The sequence below is a fragment of the Zonotrichia leucophrys genome, chromosome 1A, assembly GCF_028769735.1.
Source record: "Zonotrichia leucophrys gambelii isolate GWCS_2022_RI chromosome 1A, RI_Zleu_2.0, whole genome shotgun sequence".
NCBI lineage: Eukaryota > Metazoa > Chordata > Aves > Passeriformes > Passerellidae > Zonotrichia > Zonotrichia leucophrys.
In genome coordinates, this window is record NC_088170.1 from 6,121,301 (window position 1) to 6,145,390 (window position 24,090).

Sequence of the window (24,090 nt, forward strand, 5' to 3'; positions counted from 1 at the left end):
GAGAGGGCTCTGTGTACTGCAGTAGAAATAGACAAAGAAATGAACCTCCCTTTCATGAAATGAACCTCCCTGCTGGCAAAGGCATGAGAGAGAGCAATAACATTGCTTGGATGGCTGTGGGATGTGACAGTTTTGGGTTTTTTCTACTGAAGTTCTAGATTTAGTAGGTTTTTAACGGTGAAGGGTCCAGAACTGCGTCTTACAATGTTGCTGAACTGGGAGCTGCTCTCAGAACAGAGGGAAAATGGATATTGTGGGCTGGTTTCAGACTTCCTTAGAGAAACCAGAGCAGGTTTTATTACTGCAGTGCCTAATTGCCAAGGCACACTCACCACCAGCAGGTCATTGAAGAGGAAGACTTCCCTTTGGTGAGCTGCCTGCTTCTGCACTTTGTTGACGTCGGTCACCTCGAAGAGGCGGCTGCAGCACACCAGCCGGCGGTGGGGCACCGACAGCACCTGCAGGGAGCACACAGGGCAGGCAGGGCCTCAAGGAGGGGCCACTGAGGGTGTCCCCCACCCTGAGGCTGCACAGCCCTGCCCAGTGGCACAATTCCACCCACTCTGCCCAGATAAATCACCTCCCACCACCGCTCCTTGCCATCAATTCTCCTGCCGCTGCAGTAACAGAGAAAGCCTTTCTGATCTGGGTCAATCAGAGGGCAGACTAAATGCAACTTTCTCACTCACACATCCTATCTCTGGCTTCCAATCCTTGGGTCACTGCTCATCCTCTCTCACCCCACAGGTTTCCTGGGCTTTGAGAAATCATTCTGCTTTATTTTGGATAACAGTATGTGTGTTCTTGCACTACAGACTGATAACTGCCAAAGAAGATGTCTGTACTTTGGGCATCTCTTAACCCCAGCAATTCTTAGGGAACTCATTAGAGGCAGACAGATAAAATTGTTTTCTATCACAATCTCTATCACATCCTTAAAAGGCCTGAAAGTTTGAAACACTGCAGAGCTATCAGCTGAGCCAGGCAGGACCTGCAGTAAAATTCATGGGCAAACAATTACAGCACTAGATACTGTAAATTCTGGCCAAGGAGATCCCTCAAAATTAGGAAAGAATGAGAGAGCAGGAAATAAAGAGTTTGGAAAAAAAGGAGTAGAGACCAAAAAAAGGGAGTAGAGACAACAAAAAAATTGTAGAGACAAGCAAGGGAAGTATTACATAAGAGAAGAAAGGCATAGAGGAAAAACACAGAAAAGAGGGCAGGGAGAGAGGTGGGGGCCAGAGGGTTCTGGGTGCTCACCGTTTTCATTCCAACTATGGACTTCTCCACTTTGGTGACATAAGTGACATGGTCCTCATTAGATTTTAGCTCTTTCTGCTGGATTCTCTCATAGATCCCCACCACCAGCTCCCGAGGGATGTCAGCACCGTCGTCCACCCCTGCCAAGCACAGAAAATGTTGGGCAGGCCAGCCAGAGAGAGAAGAAAAGGGAAAAACCAGTGGTCCCTGGCAGGTCACTGCTGCCTCTGCACTGTGCAGTGCTGGGAAGTGAAGGGGAATAGCAATACTTCACTTTAGGCTGTCTCCTTTGTTCCTCTAATGCATCTAATGCACCAGCAGGAGAGACTGACATCTCTAAGGCCAATGCAGTTGATTTCATTATTCCATTGCTCTGCATGGTGGCTGCTTTCCATGTGTTCCCTAAGGTTTTATAGCCACAATTTCACATTCATTTATCTTGGGCCACTCAGCAGTAACCCCTGCATTGATTTTGTATCATCAGAAGTGCTAGATGTGGGAAAGGCCTATGATGGGATTCAGCAGCTCTTGCTGCCAATGCAAGCATCATCTCTCCTTGTCTGCTTAGTGACCTGCACCATTTTCCTTCTGTGTTGTCTCCTAGGAATAATGCTTTCCTGCTATTCTGTTTGTGGTATCTCTGCCTTGACCCTGCCCCTTTCCTCTTTTACATCTCCTTAGATAATTCTCCAGATTTTGCTGTCTGACCCTTCAGAGCCTGGCAGAAAAGGTTTTTTTCACCCTTCCCTGAGGCAAACACTGAAAACCAAGTTTCCAGTCCTTCTCCAAACTGAATTCCTCCAGTCATTTAATATTGATTTTTCTCTTCATTCCCTGCAGCTCCCTGGTCTGAGCTGTACTATCCTGAGTGATGCAGGTGAGGACCTGCTGAGAAATGGAAAGGCATTGAGATTTGTCCTGCTCCCTTACCTCCATCCTTGCAAATGTATCCCAAATAACAATTCCAACACAGGCTGCTGAAGCTGCATTGGCCTGCAGGTGAGTCTGGATTGAAGTGTGTCTGCCTGGTTGTGATGGGGTCACATTCACTTGCTCTGATGAGTTGGGGTGTGTTGCACACTGGAGATGAGTGACCCTCATGCTGATTTAATTCCTTGTGGTGTGAACTGACAGTTTTTAAGGCAACTCTAAGTGTAAGTTAACATTAAAAAACCTCCCTCTTTTGTTAGTGCTATCAATTGTAATACTAAAGGGGGTGATGGCAGGTAGCAGACCCATTCAGTATCTGTGGAATTCACTTGAAAGAGGGCCTCAGTGTCACATTATACCAGTCTGAACCAGGTGACAAATTGTGGAAGGTGTGGGAGGCTCAGATGACACTTTCTGAACAGAAATCAGGACAAAGAAACAAGTCAAAGGAACCCAGAAAAATGCAAAATCTTTAGAAAAGACAGGAATTTATGCTGGAAAAACTTTGAGGGAGCTTTATATGAATTGCAGATGTGCAGTAAGAGAAACTTGGAAAATGGCTGACCTAGGATGACCTAGGAATGAATATGGCTGGGAAATTAGACAATAATTTGTCTAGACATGATGTCAAAAAGGCCAAACAATACTGAGCTGAGTTAGTAGATCTGAAAATAAGAACAAGGCAGTAGCTCTATATATGAGTATGTTGTGACCACATCTAAAAAAGTGCTTTTAACAATATATTACCAGGATGGAAAAGACTGACCTTGAAAATAGAAGAAAATTGATTTGGGGGACTGATGTATCAGAAATTGCAAAGAAAAAATGTATGCATGAACTCTGTCACGCCTACAGTTACTATAAGTAATTGCAGGCAATTAAGAAGGGAAAGATTTAGCCTGAATAAAAGGAAAATGTGTTCATATATTCAAAACAGCAAGTAGGGCTTGTTTAGCACAACCCAGCAGGATCTAAGAAGCATGGAGCTGAACAATAGCAAAATGTAATACAATGGACTGTTTCCAAGAAATGAGGTATCTTAAAAGATGAAGCCATCTCTCAAAGGAAAATGGTTGGTTTCTGAGAAGGCTGGACATCTTTCTGCAGAAAACAAAGTTAATTAGAATTTCCCTTCCCCAGCACCCTAGAAGGCATCTCAAAGGGCCTTCTATGTCTGGCTCACAGGCAAGCAGCAGAAGACCTGGGGACAGGCAGTTCCACTAGGTTTTTCCTGCCTTCATCTAGGCATAATTTAGAAAAGCAAGAGGGCAAAAAAGAAAAATCAATGCAGGACCCTCACCTCTCAGATTGCGAATGAAGTCCTCCAGCATCATCTTCCTGTCAGGCTTGATGTTGGGGCTGTACATGTCTGTGTTGAGGAGGATGATTGCAAAGGCCAAGATGAAGATGGTGTCCGGGTTGTGGAACTGCTGGACCACATCTGGGTTGCACATGCAGTACCTCTGGCTGCAGCAGGAGGGATGCACACACTCAGCATGGAACATGGGAGCCCTCTGCTCCAGCTGGGCAATGGTTTACCACAAGCAGATCACATTCCTTTCACCCCACCTCTCACACATAAGAGAAGAAATCCACTGCTCTCTGAAGGCAAATTTCCCCACCAATGGCTGAAGTAGGCCACTGAAACTTCAGCCTTCTTGTCCTCAGGACCAAAAAAGCAAGTGAGGCTGGAGTGGACTGCTCAGAGTGTGTCATACACAAGTGGTGTGTGCTCCAGCCTGCCTTGCTCAGCACTCCTCTGGATGCACCAAAGGAGTGCCAAGCAGCCCTGCAAGCTCCTCTGCTTCTCTTCCTGTGAGTCACCAGTGAACAGGGAATCCCTTGCTGGAAGCCACGTCAGGACTGGCCTCCCTCTGGCCCCTCGTGCCCTTCATGCCCCTGAAGCTCTGACAAGGCCACAGCCGTGACGCAGCACAGAGGACTCCATCCCTCAGGAGCCCCTCCATGATCTCCCTCTTTGGAAGGGAACTCTGTGGACATTTTCTCCATAATTGCTGGATTTTTTGCCTTGTGCTGTGTTCCCTACTTGCCCTGGTTGCAGCAGTGGAGCTGCAGGGCTCCTGCTCTTACCTGAAGGCCTCGATGAGCCGCTCCACCTTCTGCGCCTCCCCCTGCACGCGGATGTGGGCCTGGAATTTCCGCAGGGCCTCGTCCAGCTCCATGCCTGAGAAATCCATCTCGTCCACCACACAGCTGTGAGAGGGGGACACACAGCCTTCATCAGAACACCCTCCTGTGGATGACACCAGGCAGGCTCCTCCACTGTGGCACTGAGGCCTGGTCCCCAAGGGAAATCCCATGGGAGAGGCCCTGAGACATCGCTGTGGCGTCCTGGATCCTGCTTACCACAGGCAGTGATTTCACTGAAGGGATTCCTGCATTCTACAGCTGGTGAGCAATTGTGCTTTACTATATATTTTTATATATATATGTATATATGTGTGTGTATGTGTGTGTGTACACCAACATATATACATATCACACTGTCAAAACCCAGGAAATTCTTCTGGTTTCCCTGGAGGACTTGAGCCCCTGCCCAGGGAGCTCAGAGACCTTGGCACAGAGCCCAAGACCCCTGTGCCTTTGATCTTGACCCATGGAGCAAATTACCACCTTTATACAAAGAATTACAAGTCAAGAGAGTTTAAGTAGAATAATAGTTTGTCATGGGGTGAAAAATAGATTTTTGAGGTTTTTAGAATGGGGGCTTGGGGTCCAAAGATGGAGGAATTTGTGCATGCCTTGTCCTTTCTCCTTCTTCTTCCTAGCTTCCATGTTCCGGGTGATGTTGGCACTTTTGGATTGGTTTAAGGCAGAAACTCACTGTCTAGCATAGGTGATAGGTATTGGGAAGTTATTGAAGTTATTGTAGATAATGTACACATAGTTTTTAGTATAAAAAATAACATTGCCCAGGGGTGGTCAGTGTGCTTCTGTCTGACCTGCTGAACAGACCTCGGCAGGTCAGAGAAAGAATTTTATAGATAAGAAACAATAAACAACCTGAGAAAGAGACCAGAAGAATCCTTCTTCAACTGCTGGGCTGGGAAAAGAGATTTTCTAACTCATCTTGGGGTCACTCTGATCAGCAGAGATTCTGAGATCACACAGTAGACAGCATATACATTCACACGTGCATATACAGAGAATGTATGTGTACATATATATGTACTCATACTTACCTGCATTTATATAGATATATAGACATCTTTATTGACATAGATATTTAGACATCTGTATCAATATTAATAAGACCAGAATCAGCTCAGAGAAAATAGGAAATGGAAGCTGTTGTACAGAAATAACATGTAACATTACCTGCTCATCTGGTGTCATTTTGCATTTTGGCGTGATTCACTGCCCACTGGAAATTCATGGCCAATTTAGATACCCCAAGAAGGGCATGACACCTCTCTTATTTCCCACTAAAGCATTCTCATCTTATAAAGGCCCTGCTGTTAGTCTCCAAAACCTATCACTGCAGTACTTGATCTCTGTATTAGTCAAATCATCTACTTGTTCTTTTTCTTACTGCATGATATTTCAGTCACTTGTAATGACAACACCTTTCTCATGTGGCCTCAGCACATTCTGTTAGCATATTCCTACCTTTTGTGCTCAGGTCATTACTGCAGCATTAATCAAAAGAAACCCCTGTTCATAATGTCCCTCAGGCCCAACTTCCCATTTCAGCAGAGTATGTAGGCACTAATGTCTGTATCAGCCAATTTGCTCCCCTGTTTATTATTCCTCTGCTAATTTCTCTCTCTTCCACTCTCAACAAAAAATTTCTCATGTCCAAAGCTTTGCTGAAGTCTAGATTTATGTTCTGCATGTCCCCTCTCTAGAAAACTAGTTATTCTAACAAACACAGACATTAAATTACTCTATTTTCCACTGACTTTGGTATGTACAATTTACCTTCCTGCTTGTCATTATTCTTACCTAAAAATAAATTTTAAAACCTGAAATTCTATCTGACAGATGAAGAAAATCACAGGTGCCAAAATCCCATTTTCTTTAAACCTTCATTAAATACAAAGTCACTAATTTGCTAATGGGACCACTTTGACATTAGAAGTGCATTAAAAATTCAAGAACTTCATATTTTCTGCTGCTTTTTACCTTGGAGGCTATTTCTATTAGCCCCTTAACCCCTTAATTTTTTGCATTGTGTTTGGGGTAAAGGATATGTCATGTGGCAAAGGATAAACTAGTCCCACATTTAAGGTTATTAAGGAGGAAATTTTCCCCAAGACAGGTTGTCTGGGACTTTATGAGGAGTGGTATAGGGGAAAAAAGAGGGGGAAGGGATTACCTCTCTTCTGAGTCCTTCTGTTTCCTAGGATTATCTGGAAATTTGGCCAAAGAAACCTCTACTAATAAAGGGATATGCTGTTATCAGTTCTTCCTTTCTGAGATAAACGAGCTGTGTCTATTGGTCATTTCTAAGTGCTGCACTTTGCTGTGGGTTATTGGAAAGTGGTTTGTGATCTAAGCTGTTGAGTGCCACATGCAGCCTTGCTAGAATAAAAATCTGTTGCACAATCCCTCAAATGGGTGAGGGACAGAGATCTGAACTCAGAAATGTCTCTGCATTCCTCCACTGCCTTATTGATTCAGGAGTTATCATCATTTAGCTGGGGTGACACCTGCAGAATAACTTACCAGGAGCTCTGACTGAACATAAAGTGCTTTGTATCTCCTGGGGTTGGACTTGTTACAACCTCAGCTAGGAATTGTGGGCTCTTTCTCTGCACAAAGTCCATATAATCGAAATTCAGAAACAAATAGGGAGCAAGGAAAGAGAATCAAAGGGACTGCTCTCATAGGAAATCTTCTATGAAATATTTTTTTATCTCTCCAAGAGGTGGACTGCAGGAACACTTGGCAATAAGAAAAACTCCCTTCACTGCATCTTTCCTTTTTTATTTTTATTTTTCTCATACTTACACTCAGTCCCTTGGGTTAACATCAAGGCATTCTGCTTCTTGGAATTTATCGTTGATAGTAAAAACAGTTTTCCTCTTGTTAGTTGTTATTGTGTTCACAGCTGCAACCACCTCTGCACTTGAGCTTTTGTTATTATTTTTTAATCCTTTCCAGTGTGCAAGTGTTTCTCAGCACTGACCCTGGTGATTTTGTTGCTATTGTCTGCTTCCAGACATGTGAACACTGAGTGCTTGCATGCCCCAGGGACACCCACTGAGGTCACCCTAGTTGCCCCAATCCACCAACATTAAATCATCTATCTTTTGCTTACTCCTTCCCTCTTTGATCAGTCTTTCCCCCTCCACACAGGCTGCCCTAAAACATCCTCCTCTTTGTGTACAAATCTTGAGTAATAAAGTCAATACCCATAATACAGAAAGCATGGAGCCTTCGTTAGGACAAGTAGGACAAGGCAGCTGTTCACTGCTCTTTTCAAATTGCTACTTGAGTTATGCTCAGATTCTCCTAGGAGGTCTTCTCTCACAGACTGACTGATGCAGGTTTCCTTTGTAAATTCCAACTCCTGGGAGTCTCTTCCATTTGTCTCTCAGCCCAAAGAACAGTGTCCCCTGTCCTGCTTACTGAGAAAAGTTGACCAGGAAGAAAGGACAGGTTGGGAAGAATGTTTGATTCAAGCAAAGTCAGCCTGTGCTTGGATTTGATTTATCTGACAAATCCTGTGCCAAAGGTCTGAAGAACAGCTCCTAGAGGAGCCATCAGGTACCAAGCTGGTATTTCTGCTGTTAGACAGGCAGAAAAAAAGATGGGTCGGACTTGTCTGTTACTTTGTGTGCAAATTTGACACAGCAAAGTCCATTCAAAGAACCAAACAGCCTTGTGTTATGAGTCTGCCATGTTCCTCCTCCTCTTCCTCTAGACAGCTGGAAGTTTTGCAGCCTTCTCTGACTTCAGATTCCTGCACAGACTCACATTAACTTTCCAAATGCACTCTGTAACTGTGTCAGACATCCCCTGAAGTGCAGCACAACTTTTCTTTGTGAAACCAGACCAAGGAGATCTTTTCCTTCCAAGCTAGAGACCATGGAAGCTGACAAAGGAGATGAGAGTGGGTGGCTCTCTGCATCCAAGCAATAAACCAAAATCTTATGTGCACATGCCAAAACCAGTGCTGAGTTCATTTTCTCACAAACACCCTGACACCTGTGAGATGACTATTCCAGAACCTCCAGGAGGCTTGAGAGATGATGATACAGGGACACAGTAATCACCTTATAAAATCTCATGTTTCACCTCCTTCCTGCCCAGGAACTTGCAACAAGCCACACAAACTGAACTCACAGTGCATCCAGAGATTCATTTAGCCCACTATCTGCAAGGATATGACTTTGGATATTTGGATCATGCTGTTGAAGTGAGCAGGAAAAGCACTGACTCCCTGCCTCATGAACAAGGGGATGGGGGTTGAGGACTCTTGGGCCACCTGTGTACATGAAGAGTTTGGTCTGCCCTAATGCACCTCACAACAACAAGCAGAGAATTCCACACCAGGTTCCAGGACCAAAGAGTGGGCTCCTAGATGGATTATTCTGCTTAGCTGTTCTCTCTGTTGTAGCCTCCTAGGCTACAGGGAAAAGATCCCCCTAAAAGTGGGTGGGCACAATGGCAGAAGAGCTGTGAGGATTTAGCACAGGGCCAAGCATGGCAAAAGAGCCTGTGGCAAAAGGGTTCAGTGAAGACAGGAAGCAGCTGTACCATGTGGGGCTGGGATCTGCTCAGCCAAGTGTAATGACCTATTTTCCAGCTTTTCCGCTCAGGTGACAATGCAGCAGGGGCTGGGATGCAGCTAAAAGCATCTGTAATGAACCTGCAGCCTCCACTCAGGGAGGGAGCAAGGGGGGAGGCAGCCAGGTGGAAAGCTTAAAATCACAAGGCACAAAGATATTTAAAAAAAGCCATCCCTTTTCTCAGCCTCCCTAATTCTACAGGATTTCTGAAGGTGAGTCAGGATTTGGGTGAATTGTAGAAGAGCTCAGCCCCCTGGAAGGAGTCTGCCCTTCATGTGCAGGCAGAAGAGAGAGAAAAGTTAACAGGACTCCCTGATTCCATGCACCAGTGGGCACAGGAGTGTGCCCTGTGTGCACTGTGTGTCCCAGTCCTGCCCTCCCCACCCTCTTGGGAAGGACAGTCTCTACAATGGAGACCATGCCCACACTATTTTCCCTTTCTGGGGAATGCTACAGGATTGTTGTATTGCCTGGTTTTGCCCTGGGCTGCCATGCCTGCTCACCCTCCCATGGTTGTTGGTAGCTCACATGCCTACTTGCTTGGGAATCTTCACCTTCCTGAGTTTCTCAGGGAACTGGGCAGGCTCAAGCTGCACATTCAGCCTGCCCAGGCCTGGCATGGGAGGGCTGTTCTTACATTTGGTGTGTGCCACAGCCCTGCTTGCAGCTGGAGGTCAGAACTGCCTAACACAATCTTCCCTCTGTCCTGTTTCCATCACATCCTTGTCTATTGCTCCTGCTCAAACCCTCCTGTGATGAAAGTGCCCTACTGACCCTCTGTAGCATCCTCAGTAAGAAGGGGAAAGAAGGCTAGTTTGGGGCTAACCTGGCAAGTCCATCTGTCTGTCCAAGAGGAGCCTCATTCTTCTCAGAGAGGCAGTGCCTTTGCTGGGCTCCCAGCTCTGCATGTTCTGAGAGCAGCTTCTCTCTCCCTGACTTTCCGTGACAGAGAGACAAGACAACACAGGCTTGGCAGACAGGAGACCTCCTCAGTCCCAGGGAGAATGTCTCCAACAGCAACTTCCACTCTTAACACCAGCCAGACCCTGAGAATGTCTCCAACAGCAACTTCCACTCTTAACACCAGCCAGACCCCAACTCAGCACAATGCTTCCTCTGCTGGAATCTCTGCCCATTTCTTCTCTGGCAACAAGTGCACCAGGACAGCCACATCTGCACTTCCAAATCCCACAAGCTGAACACAAACCATCCAGTACCAGCACAGCTGACTCCATTCATGAAATCACTCACATTATCTTGTTCATGAATGAACTATGAATGGAAGTAATTCCTGAGTCAGGAACAGGTGGAGGGGAAGAATGGACTAAAGTGAAGGAAAGTATGAAGAAAGGAGAACAAAAGCAAAAAATAAACACAAAATGAAGAAAGGATGCAAGAATGATGACGTGTCTCATATTAAAACTATGTTTTAATGCCTTGGGCCTGACTTTTTCAAAGCAACAGAATTATTTTTCTGCAGTACTTGACAAATAGATTTGATTAAAACTGCTCAGTACCACATAGGTCCTTGAATGGGCCAGGCTACCTCTCTCCAGCTGTGTTCCCTGGACTGGTAGGCACTGAAACCCTGGGGCAGGTCTCCAGTGACTCCAGGAGATTCTTGGATCTTACTGGATCTTCTTAGATTCTTCTGGATGCTGATCACAGTGAGTAGTTACTTTGTGACTTAAAACAAGTGGGATTCATGCCCTGCAACACAAAATGCCTAAAAGCAGCACATCCAGACTAAACTAGCACACTGAGAAGAACAACACTCTTGAGGGCCCCATGTCTCTCCATTGACAAAAGGAATTCATACATTTCCAGAAGACACTCAACTTGGTGGTGGCCAACAACAAGTGAGATAAATCCTAGTTTTAAATACTGAAGTCTTTTCTATACAAGAAAATTACACACTGCATCTTCCTAAAGAGACAGACCTGAGTGGTTCAGTGTTATCAATGCGTGTGTGTCAATTATAGTCAGAAACTGTTGAAAATCTCCTGCTCATTCTGCTGTTCCTCTGGCTAGCATGTAGAACTACTTGTGAATTATCCAGACTCCTTTTTTTGAGTTCCAAGAAAATCAGCTTAAGGTTGAAAGATAAGAACAGGAAGATGGAAGGGAGATTAGAATTTCAGGGCATTTAGGCGCTGGGCATGAAGGTGTGGGAAGGCAAAATAGCACAGCAAAGTGCTCAATCCTCATCAAATGCTTTCCTCACCTAAACCCCTGCCCTTTTACATAAAAGGCTTTGCAACCAGCATAGCACTTCTCTGGACTTTTACATTCACTGGTGGCAGTAAAGTGGGATCATCTTCGCAGTGCCAAACAGCACTCTGCACTCCTGAGCTCTGCTGTCTGACAGCTGGAACAGCCTTCTCTGTCAGCCAGCACAGCTTCCAAATCTGCAGAAGCCAAGAGAACTCTGCAGAGTACAGACCTGAATCTGGACATTACAGCTGAGTCTGGAGTTTGTAACCTGGGCAGCTCTGCCCTGCCTCAGAATGCACCAAGGGAGCTTGACACTTTTGCAGATGTTTTAAAAGCTGTGCTATTATTTATTCATGCAGCTGAGTTAATTCAACCTGGATGCAATTGAAACATTGCTCACAATACACAATTGCAACATAAGTTTTCACATCAAGCAAAAGCTAAACTAACACAGCAAGCAGCATCAATAATTGAACTTGCTTTTGGGAGGTAGAGGAGGCTCCAGGGTCAGGTTTGGGATGTGAAAGAGCGCAGACATCTCTGCCTGCATACAGGCTCCCTCACTGCAGGTGATCACAGCCTGTCCAAGCACTACTGCCTGCTCATGGCTACCCTGCCTGGCCATTTGACCTCAGCAGGACTAAGTGCCTGTCCTTCTTCTGCCCATTTGGGCCACAAAAATGACTGTGGTGTTGGGAAAACATGCAGAAGCTGCTGTGTGAGCTCTCCTGTCTGCTGCATGCTCTCCAGGGAAAACCATGTACCTTTACTGAGCGTGGGTGGATGTGGGGACAGCAAGACAGCCCTTGCAGAGTCTATTCTCCCAGCCTGTGCCAGTTTGATGGGAGTTGGATGGGGAATGAGAACCAGACAAGGTCTTAGACAGTTCTGAAATGCCAAAAGGTCCCTGATCTGCCTCTTGCTCCCATAGAAACAGCTATTAAGTTGTGACCAGCCCTTGAGATACAGTGCACTGAAAATGCCAGTACACTACACTACACTGCCAGCCCTCTTCTTCCTGCAGCATGGACAGGAAAAATATCCAGGATTATAATTCTGGGCCATGATTTCTCCTTTCAATGCCTTATTTCCATGCATGGCACATTGCTGGGTGTGCAGCCATTGCCCATCCAGCTCTCATGAGCAGCTGATGAAAAATTTGCTTGCAAAACCCACCAACTATGCTCAAGCATACCCCCAAGCTCAGAACTGGCACAGGAAGAAAGTACCTTCAAATGGCACAGCTACAACCAGCTGAATGTGCATGTTTTTTCCTTCCTGTTTTAGAATATTCTACATGTATTTTAAGTCTACTTTTATCTTTGCCTTCATGGAAGACGAATCAGGCATTTATTGTGAAGAGGGGATGGCAGCACAGATTGTCAGTGCAAGAAATAATCTGTTGCCTGGCAAGATCAGATGCAGGTTTGGACCCTAAACTCAGACCCAGTTGTTTGATACCTGCTCAAATACACACTGTCCCTGCCCCAGATGTATCCATGCACACACAGCCTCAGTGTCTCAGTCCCCATCTTTGAGCCCTGTTTTCTACAGATGTTAACAGGATGGGCAAGGTCACTCCTTCACTGAATATTTGGAGTGTTACCATGAAAAGGGCTGTGGGTAATGAGCAAGATGGAGTAGGGCCACCTGCTCCAATGGCCCCCATGCCTCATGCAGGAACAGGAACAGGACAGGCAACCCCAGTGTAGCAGCTCCTGGGCACTGAGGCTGGGAGGCTGACACCAGGATCTGCAATAGGCACTGCTCCCAGGAGCTGCTGACACTGAGTTTGTGGTCCCATGTGAGGCAGAGGAACATGATGCCAAATTTACAATTACAGGGAAGTGTCAGCCTGTTGTTGTTGCAATATTCCCCTGTGTGTGCAGAGGCTAGGTTTGGACCTGAGCAGATTATCTGTGAGGGGAAGCAGCCCACACAATGCTTACTGGAGAAAAAGAGGCAATTACTTTTAATTGTAGTTCTCAGTGTGAAGAGACTGGACAGCACATGTGTATTGCTACTGGACAAATCAATAGTCCTACAGTATATTAAAAAAAGAGATGGCCCAAAGGTCAGGTGGGTACCTGTAGCAATAAGAAGTAGCAATTGCAGCTGGAATTAATTTTAAAATTTAAGCCTAGATTTGGCTCTTGAACTTTGGCATCCTCCAGTTTTTCTCTGAAGTAGAAGTGGTATGTGGATGGGATTTGGAGTTTCTTTATGGTTTGATTCAAGAGAAACCACTGCAAAATTCAAGGGAAATAGAGAACATATTGGAGAATGGAGAATTTAATAAAGGACCCAGTGCAAAGGACTTCCTGCCTAATGGAAAGGCAACTCTCACTAAGAGTTGTGCTTCTGCATAATAAAGAAAGACACAGCTGAGTGCTGGTTATGCCTTGAAATGGGTCTCTGAATGAACTAGACTTGAAAGAGGAGAGATGTGCAGGCTGAGAGATGCATGGCTTGTGACCAGGAGAGGGTCACGGTGTGAGAACTGAAGGAAACAATCCAGCAAAGACAGACACTGAACAGAAGGAGGAAGGGAACCTCAGATTTTGTTCTGAAAAGGGGCAGCTCAGCTAGCTGGAGATTTTGGAGTGGGGATGTTCCTCAGTTCTCCCTGGCTGCAGTGGCAATGACAAGCCAGGGAGAACAGGCCAGACAGGCCTCCTCATCACCACAAACAGTTCCTTGTAATTATCCTCATAATGCAGTTGGACAAACTCAAAGGGTCACCAATTTCTAACCTGGACAGAACGAGAGCTGAGTAGGTAGCCAGCATTCACGTCTCCCTGCTGGTCTCACAGCAAGAAGCAGATAGTTTTCCTCCTCTACCTCTCAGTACTTCCCAGAAGGCATCAGCTGTACTTCATATGGATGGGATGAGACCTCAGCCAAAGAGTTCCCCAGCCCCCAAACCTGCCAGCAGCACTTGTTCTACCACCTGACAGTGCTGAGCTCCTGCTAGGTGACCACAGGCCTGCTGAGGAAGGACTGAAATGAAAGAAGTGATGAATGATATGAAGGGTGACACACATAGCTGGGAAATGTGTCGAGGGACACCAGATAGGTACTGGCAATGGTGGAGTTCCTGCAGAGTGGGGACAAAGGGGCATAGAGTGCTTGCCAGGGGTAAAGCAGGCAACTCCTTCAGAGTGGAGGGAGGCGGGGAGGAGATTTCCACACTTACTCCAGAACATCCCTGTTGAACTGCTTCTTGCTGTTGCCCAGGAACTCTCCGATCATCTGGCGGCTGAGGCCCTTGCGCTGCAGCAGGAAGTGTGCCACCCCAATGGGGGTGTCCGGGATGAAGCCTCGCGAGATCAGGAACTGGATCCCTTTGTCTGGGTTTCTGCAAGGCAAGGACAGAGACATGGTGAGTCTGCATGAGCTCTTGGAGGCATTGTTGCCTCTGGCTCACCCCATGGATGCATCAGTGCAGCCCTTGTGGGCTCCTATGCATTCACAGTGTGTCAGGAATGGGACTGGTTGGGGTGAGGAAAAGTGACTTGCTGTGTGCCTCCCTAGCTGCTGCTGAGGACAAAAATATGTCATAGGACCTGCTGTGTCACTTGCAGCTCCTGCTGTCACCTGGTAATCACAAGTGGCATCCCACTGCCACAACAGATCCTACTGCATTGTACCACGCCTCATAAGTGACTCTTCTGCCATCCATCTGCTCCACAGTCAGAGGCTCTTCCCTCTGTGAAGAAACTCAGGAGACATTGCTGCCGTGGTCTATGGGCAAACGAGGCTCAAGGCTCCAAGGGGAATAACCAAAAGTGGGCACTTTTTCTGTTAAACAAATAATTTTGTTTTTCATAGATTTTCAACATTCATTGTAGAGTGATACTTTTTTACCTTCCTCACCTGAGCTTGATGTTGGCTGCCTGAACAGAAATCCCATACTCAGATCTGTTTATCCCTCCTCCACTCCCCCCACCCTTAGCTGTGATTTTCTTCCCTTCTCTATTGATTCACGCCCTCAGGCAGAAATCTTTGTGTGTGAGAGAAGGCACCCAGAGAATGCTTTGTCAGAGGAAGGGAGGGAGCAGTGAGCAGCTCCCAGACAGAGGGCTTTTCTCCCTCTGTGCCTGTGAGCATCTCTCTGAGAGCAGGTCTGGTGCTGAGTGGGCCTGATTGCCTGGCTGTGGGAGTGATTTTCTGCTTCTCAATGTGCCAGTGTCTGTGCCTGCACACACAGCTCTTACAGAAGCAGAGTGGTTTGGGTTGGGAGTGACCTTTAAAGGCCATCTACTCCAACCCTCCTGCAGTGAGTGGGGGCATTTTCAACTACATAAGAGGTTTCTCAGAGAACCCTCCTACCTGATATTGTTTATCTCCAAGGATGAGGCATCCACCACCTCTCTGGGCAACCTGTGCCAGTGTTTCACCACCTTCATTGTAAAAATCTTCTTCCTTACATCTAATCTAAACCAGCCCTCCTTCAGTTTAACAGCATTACCCCTGGTTCTATTGCCAGAGGCCCTGATAAAATATCTGTCCCCATCTTTCTGTCCTGGTTTATAAGCCCCTGTGTGTGTGGGAGTGCTGTGAGCTTCTGGGGTGCCTTGTCTTGCAGGCAAGAACAAACAGTACGTGTGTATTGTGCAGGAAGTTTTCCTCCCATATTTCAGTCTGCCCCACTGAAGGGTCTCTGTCATGGTGCTCTGTGCTGAGGTAAATCACTGCAATGGCAGGAGGATTGCCACATTTCTTTGGTTCTCTGAGAGAGGCAAGAGGGTGACTTCATTATATGATGTCATGCTTCCATCATTAACCCAAATTTAGGGTTCCTTGTCAAGGCTCAAGGAATGAGTTTGCTCAGGCAGTTTCCTGGGGTGAGGGAAGAATAGAATGAGATGTCAGAGCACGTGAATGCATGATATGCACAGGCACAGACTGTGACATTGTCAGGTGGTGAAGTATGTGGGTGAGCAACATATGTCTAGCTATAAGGGGAGCTGCATCCAGCAGAATGGCCTGCTCCTCACAGGGACCTCACGGACATGGAAAAAGATGGGCTTGAAATAGTTCTGCTTACTCTGTAAGGTCAAAAGAAAATATCCTGGGCAGTGTGGCACTGCTGGGGATGGGGCTGCAAGAACAATCAGCCCATTAAATTTATAAACAGGAGAGGTGCAAGGTGTGATACTGAAAACCCCCAGCTTTCTTCAGGGAAAAGCAACAATACACCTCCTTTATTATCATACAGACCTACTGGTTCACTGCTAGAGTACAGGCAGAGCTCCCTGCTAAGTGCAAAGGTGATATGGTTGGGACACAGGTCAAACTAAGCACCAGAGATACATAAAATGCACATCCACCTGCACACTGTGGTATTTGGCAAGGGACAGTATGGTGTTCACAACACAAGGATGAACTCAGTTACACCTGTGTGACTCCAAAGTCACTGGACTGACTTTGGATCCACTCCAGAAGAGCTGAGAGTTTAATATGGCCAGAAAAAATGCACACATTAGAATGGATGTGCAGGTTTCAGTAGAGATGGTACACACAATGCCATCAAAGGATGCAGGATAAAACAATCCAGCTGTGACAGCCCTCCTGCACTGCCTGGACTATAACTCAAAAATCCTTTCACTAACAGCAGCCTTTCATCAGTTTTTCCCAGGATTCAATTTGTTCTGCACAAAATCCTGATAGCAATACAGCCTCTCCGCCACTGAACACCTGCAGATGTATCCCACGTAGTGCAGCACGAAGCTTTTACCTAGAGGTGCAGCAGACAACTCTACTCCTCTCTCTCCTGAGCCTGGTCCCTGCTATTCATTTTTGGTGCTGCAGGGGTGTTAGGCAGAGCCAGCAAATGCTGCGGGATTCCTCAGTCCTGCTGTCTTTCCCTCTGCCCACGCAGCCAGCTGCCCACACACACTGAGCTATCACAGCAGTGCTGCATAATGAAGCACTCACCATTCCAGGGATTTCACCCCCTCACGGTGCAGCAGGGATGGGGAAAGTGCCACTGCATCCATGTGTTTCCAAGGGCCTGCTCCAAGCCAGAGCACTGCCTTCCAAAAATGCAGGGCAAGGCCACAGAGACTGGAAACTAGAAACTAGAAACTGCAGGCTTTCAGCTCCTGCTCCAGGGAAAGGCAGGAAAAAGGATGCGTGCACACACAGCCTCAGCTCCATGGCCTACGGATCAGTGCCCACATCCCAAACCTCACAAGAGTAAACTTGTGGGGTGAAATTATTTCCAGGTAAATTATTTCCAGGCTTCTTCCTGTAAATAGACAGGGAAAGCCACAACCAAATAACTGCAGAAAGCTTAATGGCCCTCCCAGCCCCTTGGATAAGAAGCCACAAGGGGAGCCACATGTCCCCTAGACACTGCTCAGAGATTGAAGAAAGACATCATTCCCCAGAGCTAACAAGTTATTTTCCTCACTCCTGTCCTCCAGCCTGTACTCAGAAGTGGAGATATGTCTCTCTCAGTTCTGTAAGAGTCCCAAATCTGTCTGACCTAACATCACTTCACTTCTGGGTGTGCTTTGAGACCAACCCTAAAAACCTCTCTTCCTGGTCCCTGCCTCCTGGAGCCTCCATGGTACACATACATAAATCCTGTGCATTGCCCCTTTGTCTGTGAGAAAATTCTGCCTGGGACTGCATAATGATCAGTCCTTGCTTTGACTAAAATGCCCACGCTAATGTGTGAGAAACGTTCTCCTAGTATGGGTACATTACATCTTCATTATTAGGGGACTCAAATGGAAACAAAGACAGAGATATGAGAGTGTGATGATAAAGCAAAACCCAGTACTTCTCGTGGCTTGCTTAGATGAGAAAAATCTCATCAAAAGGCAATGAGCAAATCTAAATCTTAAGAGAGCTCAGCTCCTTTCTGCCTAATCATGTGTGACCCTGTGAGTTAACCTCTTCTCATGGTGATCTCTGCTCTGCTTTTGCTTTCACACCTACAGCCTTCTCATAGGATATGAAACTCAGATATATGAGAGACAGGTGACTAAACCTGGTTTGTCAGGTGAAAATATACCCAAGTATCTGAAGGAAAATGACAGCCAGAGATACAATTTTACCATTATGACTCATACTGGGCTAGCTAAGCTCAGCTGTACCTCTGTCTCCCTCTCTCTTTACTTGGAATTGCCCCATGTTAAGTAACCAGGGCTGGGTTTACAGTCCTACCTATGTTTGTTCCCTTACAATATAGTGGAGCAGAGTGATCCCAGGTTCAGCTGGTGGATGCCAAATGGACAGCAGCTGGAACTAAAGGTTCAGTGAATTGTGAGAGCATGGGCACTGCTCATGGGCTTGTTCCTCTGTCAGACAGAAGAGAAAGACAGTACTTGGGAGAATTTAGGGAAAGAGCTGATGGGAAGCCAGCCTGTGTTGTGCACTGCATACCCAGATGGTCATGCCCTTGAATATCAATGAACTTCCCTGGAGATGGATCTAGACCAAGAGCCTGCCATCATCTGTTCCTGTGAGGCATGGGAATAGGGGCTGGGAAATGGAGGAAGAGTCACTTACATATTAAAGAGGTTCAGCCCAATGCGGTAGAGGCGTTTCCTCATGGTGTCTGTGGACAGTGTGGGTGACTTGCAGCTGGCTGGGTTCTCGCAGTGGTATCTTGGCAGACTGAGGATCATGGCCTGCAGGGCTTCTTTTGAGGACACCTCAGAGGCTGACTTAGCTGAGGTGGAGGTGCTGCTGCTGCTCAGCTGCTCTGAGTTGTCTGCATTCTCAGACTCCAAGCCTTTGCTTTGTCCTGCCTCATTGCTTGCATCAAACTGGAGCTTCTGCACTGCCATCTGATCGGGCTCAGCGCTGCTGTCCCCTGTGCCATTGGTACTGACCTCCACCTCGGTGGAAGTGAGGCTGTTCTCAGGTAAGCTCTCTGGGGCAGACAGTAGTTCACTGGCTTCTCCCTCCCCTTCTCCTGGGCTTTCCTCAGCCTTGGTAGCTGGAGAGAGCCCAGCCTGGTCGTTGCTGCTGAGACAGTTTGCCATGGACACCGAGGTAGATGATGAGACAGAGATGTTCTTGTTGTCGATCTGCACTGTGACATCTCGAAAAGCCATCATGAGAGTGCTGCTGCTCTTGGGTAGAGTATCTGGCAGGAGACCTTCCTCCTTCTCCTGATCCTGTAGCTCAGCCTCTAAGTCTTGGTTTGGCTGCATGGAGCTAGCGCTGAAGGTCTCCCTGATCTGGTAGGAGCCCCCATCTTGCAGGGAGCACATGGTCTTGAGGCTCCAGGTGCTGAGGGCGTCATCGATGGATTTTGCCAGGGACTGAACTTGTTCAGTGAAGGAGTCCTCCAGCTCAGTTAGCGCCCCGCTGATAGTGGCTGGCAGGGACGGGGACCTCACCAGCGGGATGCCCACGAAGTTGTACCCCTCCACCAGGGCCTTCTCCGCGGAGAAGCTCTCCGAGTTCTGCACGCGGACCTTCCTCAGGGAGATGCGGCGCGGCATGCGGCTCTCCAGCAGGGAGTTGCGGATCTTCTCAAAGTTCTTGCTGAGCTGGTACTGCCGGAACGCGGTCTGGATGGTACAGGCTGCCCGGCGGGACACCAGGTGGCCGCCGTATTTGTGTTCTAGCATTTCGATCTGAAAAACAGACAGCAGATACGTTAGTTCTTGCTGATTGCCTCCCGATGGCTTCTTATTGTCCAACTTTCTACACTGATTAGTCTTCAATGACTGTCAAAGGAACTTCTGACACTGAATTAACTTTTCCCTGCAATGCCATGCCCCTGATTTCAACAGAAGGTTCCCATTTGGGCATGACTGGCTAAATCATCAGCATCATGAGCTACCTCACAGTTGTAACGGGATCCTTCTTCCCAGAGTGCCAGCCATAAAAACTGGAGCCTGCAGGTGCCCTTCCCTTGCAGACTCACTTCTGAAGGCCTTGAGGGCAAGTTCATCACTGCAAATGCAAATGTCTTCCTGCACAGCGGTGCTCTGGTAATGCTAAGCATTATCTCTTGTTTCAGAGTGTTACTAATGCTTCTCCCCTCCTTAGCAACCTTAGGAAATACTCTCAGCAAAAGGAGAAATTATTCAGAAAAAGGGAAGAAAATTTGATTTTTAAATGCAGAGAATGCTGGCTTGATCTAGCAGTTAGTAAGAAACATAAAATTCCATATAAGTTAGTGAAGGCTGGGTTTGTTCTGAGTTGTGTCTTTTAAAAAGTATTCTGAATCCCAAAGTGTATTCCTTTTTGATATCTGAATTTTTCAGGTGTCAGCCAGCAATGAAAGGAAAAATACCTTGAAAAAGAAAGACTCTCCGTTTTGAAAGGAAAAAAGTCTGAATTTTAAATGTTGAGACAAGATAATAAAAAAAGCAGAAGGAGGATTTACCTGAGCTGGTAACGACAAACACATGTAAATACATCTACACACACCATCTCAACTGGCTTCAGCAAAGCAGGTATGTATGGCTGTTCCTGTAGTCTAGAATTTAAACTTCCTGGAAATCCCCCCACCCTTCCTCTGCAGCTGGGTTTTCACTAACAAATTCTAGGAGAATGACAGATGATTTGGTTCCAATGAGTGACTGACAGAGGACAAGAGGGACAGTGTGAAGATGAAGGTGGAAGATGGGGTTTAAAAAAAAAAAAGGAGAATGAACTAAAACTACCTTCACTGAGGTTTAGGCTATAAGGTATCATTGGCACTTCACAGGGCAGAGTGTAGGGGCAGACTGTAGCGTTAATATGTGTCTGCACACATGTTGAAAAACCAAAAAAAGGTGAAAGGCAGGACTGAGAGTGCTGGTGAAGTCAGTCCTGAATTAGCAGAGGATTCACTGCATCAGTCATGTGGTGAATATGAGCTCGTTAGCAAAATCAAAGGAGGAGTTTTTCTGACTGCATCCTCATCCCCAGACACAGCACTTGTCCCTCACCATGCCTTGTTGGCCCAGTACTCACAGTTTGAAAAGCTGAGTTCCACAAGATCTGAGTTTAAGTGCAAATTGCTTTCACAGTCCAAGTGAGACTGAGGCATGAGCCTCAGCTCACAGAGTCATGTCATGTCACCTGCTTCCTTCTTTTTCATAGCATGACGTAAGTTAGAGATAAAACCACCAGTGAGTGATGTAGGTACACGTAAAGACCTGGTCTGACAGCTATGAGAAGTGTAAATGACCTCTGAAATCTTTCCAATACTGACTCCTCTAGAAGTAGAGGAAGATAATGTGACCTTGGGAGATGAGAGGCAGAGAGGAACAAGCTAAGCCCAGCCATTTTGTGCCTGCACTGGTATCCTGGCTGTGGAGCAAGCACTGGGAGGCTGACATTTATGGAAGAGAGTGGGATGGGGAGCACATCCTTTCATATTTCCCTCTCTGGACATGAAGCAAGGACCCTTGCCTTGTGCTCAAACAGCAGATAGGCTTCTGTTTTCTGTCTGCCTGCCCTTGAGCTCATGGTCTGTCCAAGGTGAACATCAAAGCCCAGCATTAAAAAATACCAGCAATTTTCTTAGTGATGGGGTTGGCCACTGCAGCTGCAGAGGTAGCTGGCTCAGAGCTCTGTTTACCCCTGATTTAAAGAACATTTGCCTAATGCTTTCACTGCTGCTCTTCCAGAAATGGTCTGCATAAATGTTGCTAAAAATCACCCCACTCCCCCAATAATCATGGGTACAGTGTCATTTACCACAAGACCTGGCAGCAGGCCTTTTGGATAAACAAGGACATCTTAAATCCCACCATAAAACCAACACTCCTGACACATCTTTAAAGCTGGCCTGCCTGGAAAGAGACTGAACTATCCCTTGGCCCATTTCTTCAGGATGAAGGCTCATGCAAATAAATGTAAATTACATCAGTAACCTGCAAAGGCCCAACCCAGACAGTTATTACTGACAACTGACCATTGAAATAATGATCTGGTTAATGAAATAATAATGATCTGGTTAATGAAAATGTAGAGCTAATTGTGTTAGGAGAAAAAGAGGAACAAATGAGAGGGACAGAATAACAGTAAAATGCAAAATAAAGCAGAAGCAAGAGCCTTACAATTATCTGAGGTTTCCAAGGAGGTGACAGCCATTCTGAAAACAAGAAATTCATATGCTCTGATCTTATTAGAGGCCAAGACAAGATGTCATTTCTGATCTAAAGTAAAAGGCCAGTTTATCTCATGCAAGGACAGTGCCAAAATTGGCAGACTTTAATAGCTAGTGAGGAGAGATCCTTCTAAAAGTCCAAAGGAACAGAGCAAGCTGTCAGTACCTCGATAAAAAACATCACCAGCTTTTTGCAGTCCATAATCTCAGTCCTCCCAAAGGACTAAGGCATTAAAGAGCAGAACAAGATAGAAAGTGAGAGGACTCCTAGATCTGAAGTGAGAGGACTCCTCATCAACTAGTCTGTTTTCTAGTTCATACCAGGGGTGCAAGGCTGGGTTCTGCATATGATCCACTGCCCACTGGCACTGTCCAAAGCAAGGGGAATCCTACAGTATCTTTCAGCAGGCATAACAGGGACAGGGAGTGTTCCAAGGGATGCTTGAGAAGGCTGGCAGACCTATATGCAGAATCCCCATGGAGAGAAGTGCCCTCCCCACCCTTGTTTGCTAGCAGTGGGTCTCTGTCTCTTTTTCTTTGCTGTAGCCCAGATATTTGCTGCTTATGGATATCTGAGACATGCTCATTTGCTGTCAGATCGAGCCAACTGACAGTCCAAAGGAATTAAGGATCTCACACAGCTGTAGCCTGTGTTCCTCCCCTCCAGAGGAGGGAAGGGCGTCTGTTAGCACCACAGCAGTCATGGGTAATGGAGATATAAGTCTGGATGGCTGGAGGAACCTTCTGTTCTCATCTGAGAGCTGAGAAAGGCCAGACATGATTGGCCTTCTCTTGCTCCTAATAAACCCCATGAATTACAAGTAATTGCCTGCTTAAAGCTACTCCTCTCTGGGGAATGATCCGACAGCCGGCGCCAAAGGAGGGGAAGAGCAGGAGGGGGATCAGGGGGGGATTTCAAAGAATAATTAGCTTAATACATTTCTGGGCCTCAGTATGAACACTCATTCTGAGCAATTGTGGCTGAATTAGAAATGGCTGTGAAATATCCACTGCCGTGAGGGATTGCGTATGAAGGGAGATTTAACAAGGTCAAGGCAAGCCAAAAGGCAAGCCAAACTGCAGGCCTGGAGATGGCCAAACATTTGTGGTCCACACCCCATGGCTTTGGTGCCCATAGGCATAAGTTTATAAATCTGCCAGGAGAGACCATGGCCTGATCCTTTTCTTAGTTAGCACTGGTTTTCTACCCAGGTTACCACTGAGCACAGTGATGTGCCACCATATTATGACCAGAAAAGAGTCAGGCTCAGGGACAGAATCTGAGTCAATCAAGGCAAAATAATTAGAAAAAAAATACTTAAGAGCATACATGTCACTCATTCTTAATGCTTGTCCCTCCCTCCAGCCTCTCACAATGGAGGACATTGCTATAAGGGATATTTATTAATGGAGTGTTTCCCTTCATCCGTGGGACATGTGCTGCCCTTCAGCACAACCCAAGTGTTTGTATGACTGAAAGCATTTTCCCTACATTTACAATAGAGTCTAAGCACAGAGAAACTTTAGTACTTGAGTCTCTGTTCCAGCCTCCCAGCACAGAGTACTTCTGCTCTGTGCGCTGTCAGAATTCTCTGCTTCATGGGGTAGTGTAGGGGAATAGAATATAAGTAAATAAAGGTAGTATAGAATGTAATCTTATCCCCTAAAGAGTTGCAGCTGAGCCAATTACTAAAGATTAGAAGCAGGCCTGACTTAAACAGGCCACAGCTGTAGCCAATAAGAAGAATGTTATAAAAGAGTGGATTGGGTGGCTGAGGGGAGCTGGAGCCAGTTGGCTGCTGAGGAAGGAAGGGGACAAGGAAGAGTCAGTGCCTGGAGGAGCTGCCTACAAGA

The 24,090-nt window shown here is 46.4% G+C and overlaps 1 protein-coding gene across 5 annotated transcripts in view; it reads right to left on the reverse strand.

Moving 5' to 3' along the window:
* The window catches only part of IQSEC3 (IQ motif and Sec7 domain ArfGEF 3), a 96,812-nt gene that overhangs the window by 11,994 nt on the left and 60,728 nt on the right, over positions 1-24,090 (reverse strand). For all 5 annotated transcript variants that reach the window (XM_064736428.1, XM_064736460.1, XM_064736452.1 and 2 more), the window contains 6 exons: positions 18,687-19,765; positions 14,359-14,520; positions 4,282-4,404; positions 3,491-3,657; positions 1,261-1,400; positions 333-458 (listed from right to left, as the gene is read on the reverse strand). In XM_064736428.1, coding sequence (XP_064592498.1) covers positions 333-458; positions 1,261-1,400; positions 3,491-3,657; positions 4,282-4,404; positions 14,359-14,520; positions 18,687-19,765 — 1,797 coding nt within the window. The remainder of the gene's footprint in view (positions 1-332; positions 459-1,260; positions 1,401-3,490; positions 3,658-4,281; positions 4,405-14,358; positions 14,521-18,686; positions 19,766-24,090) is intronic.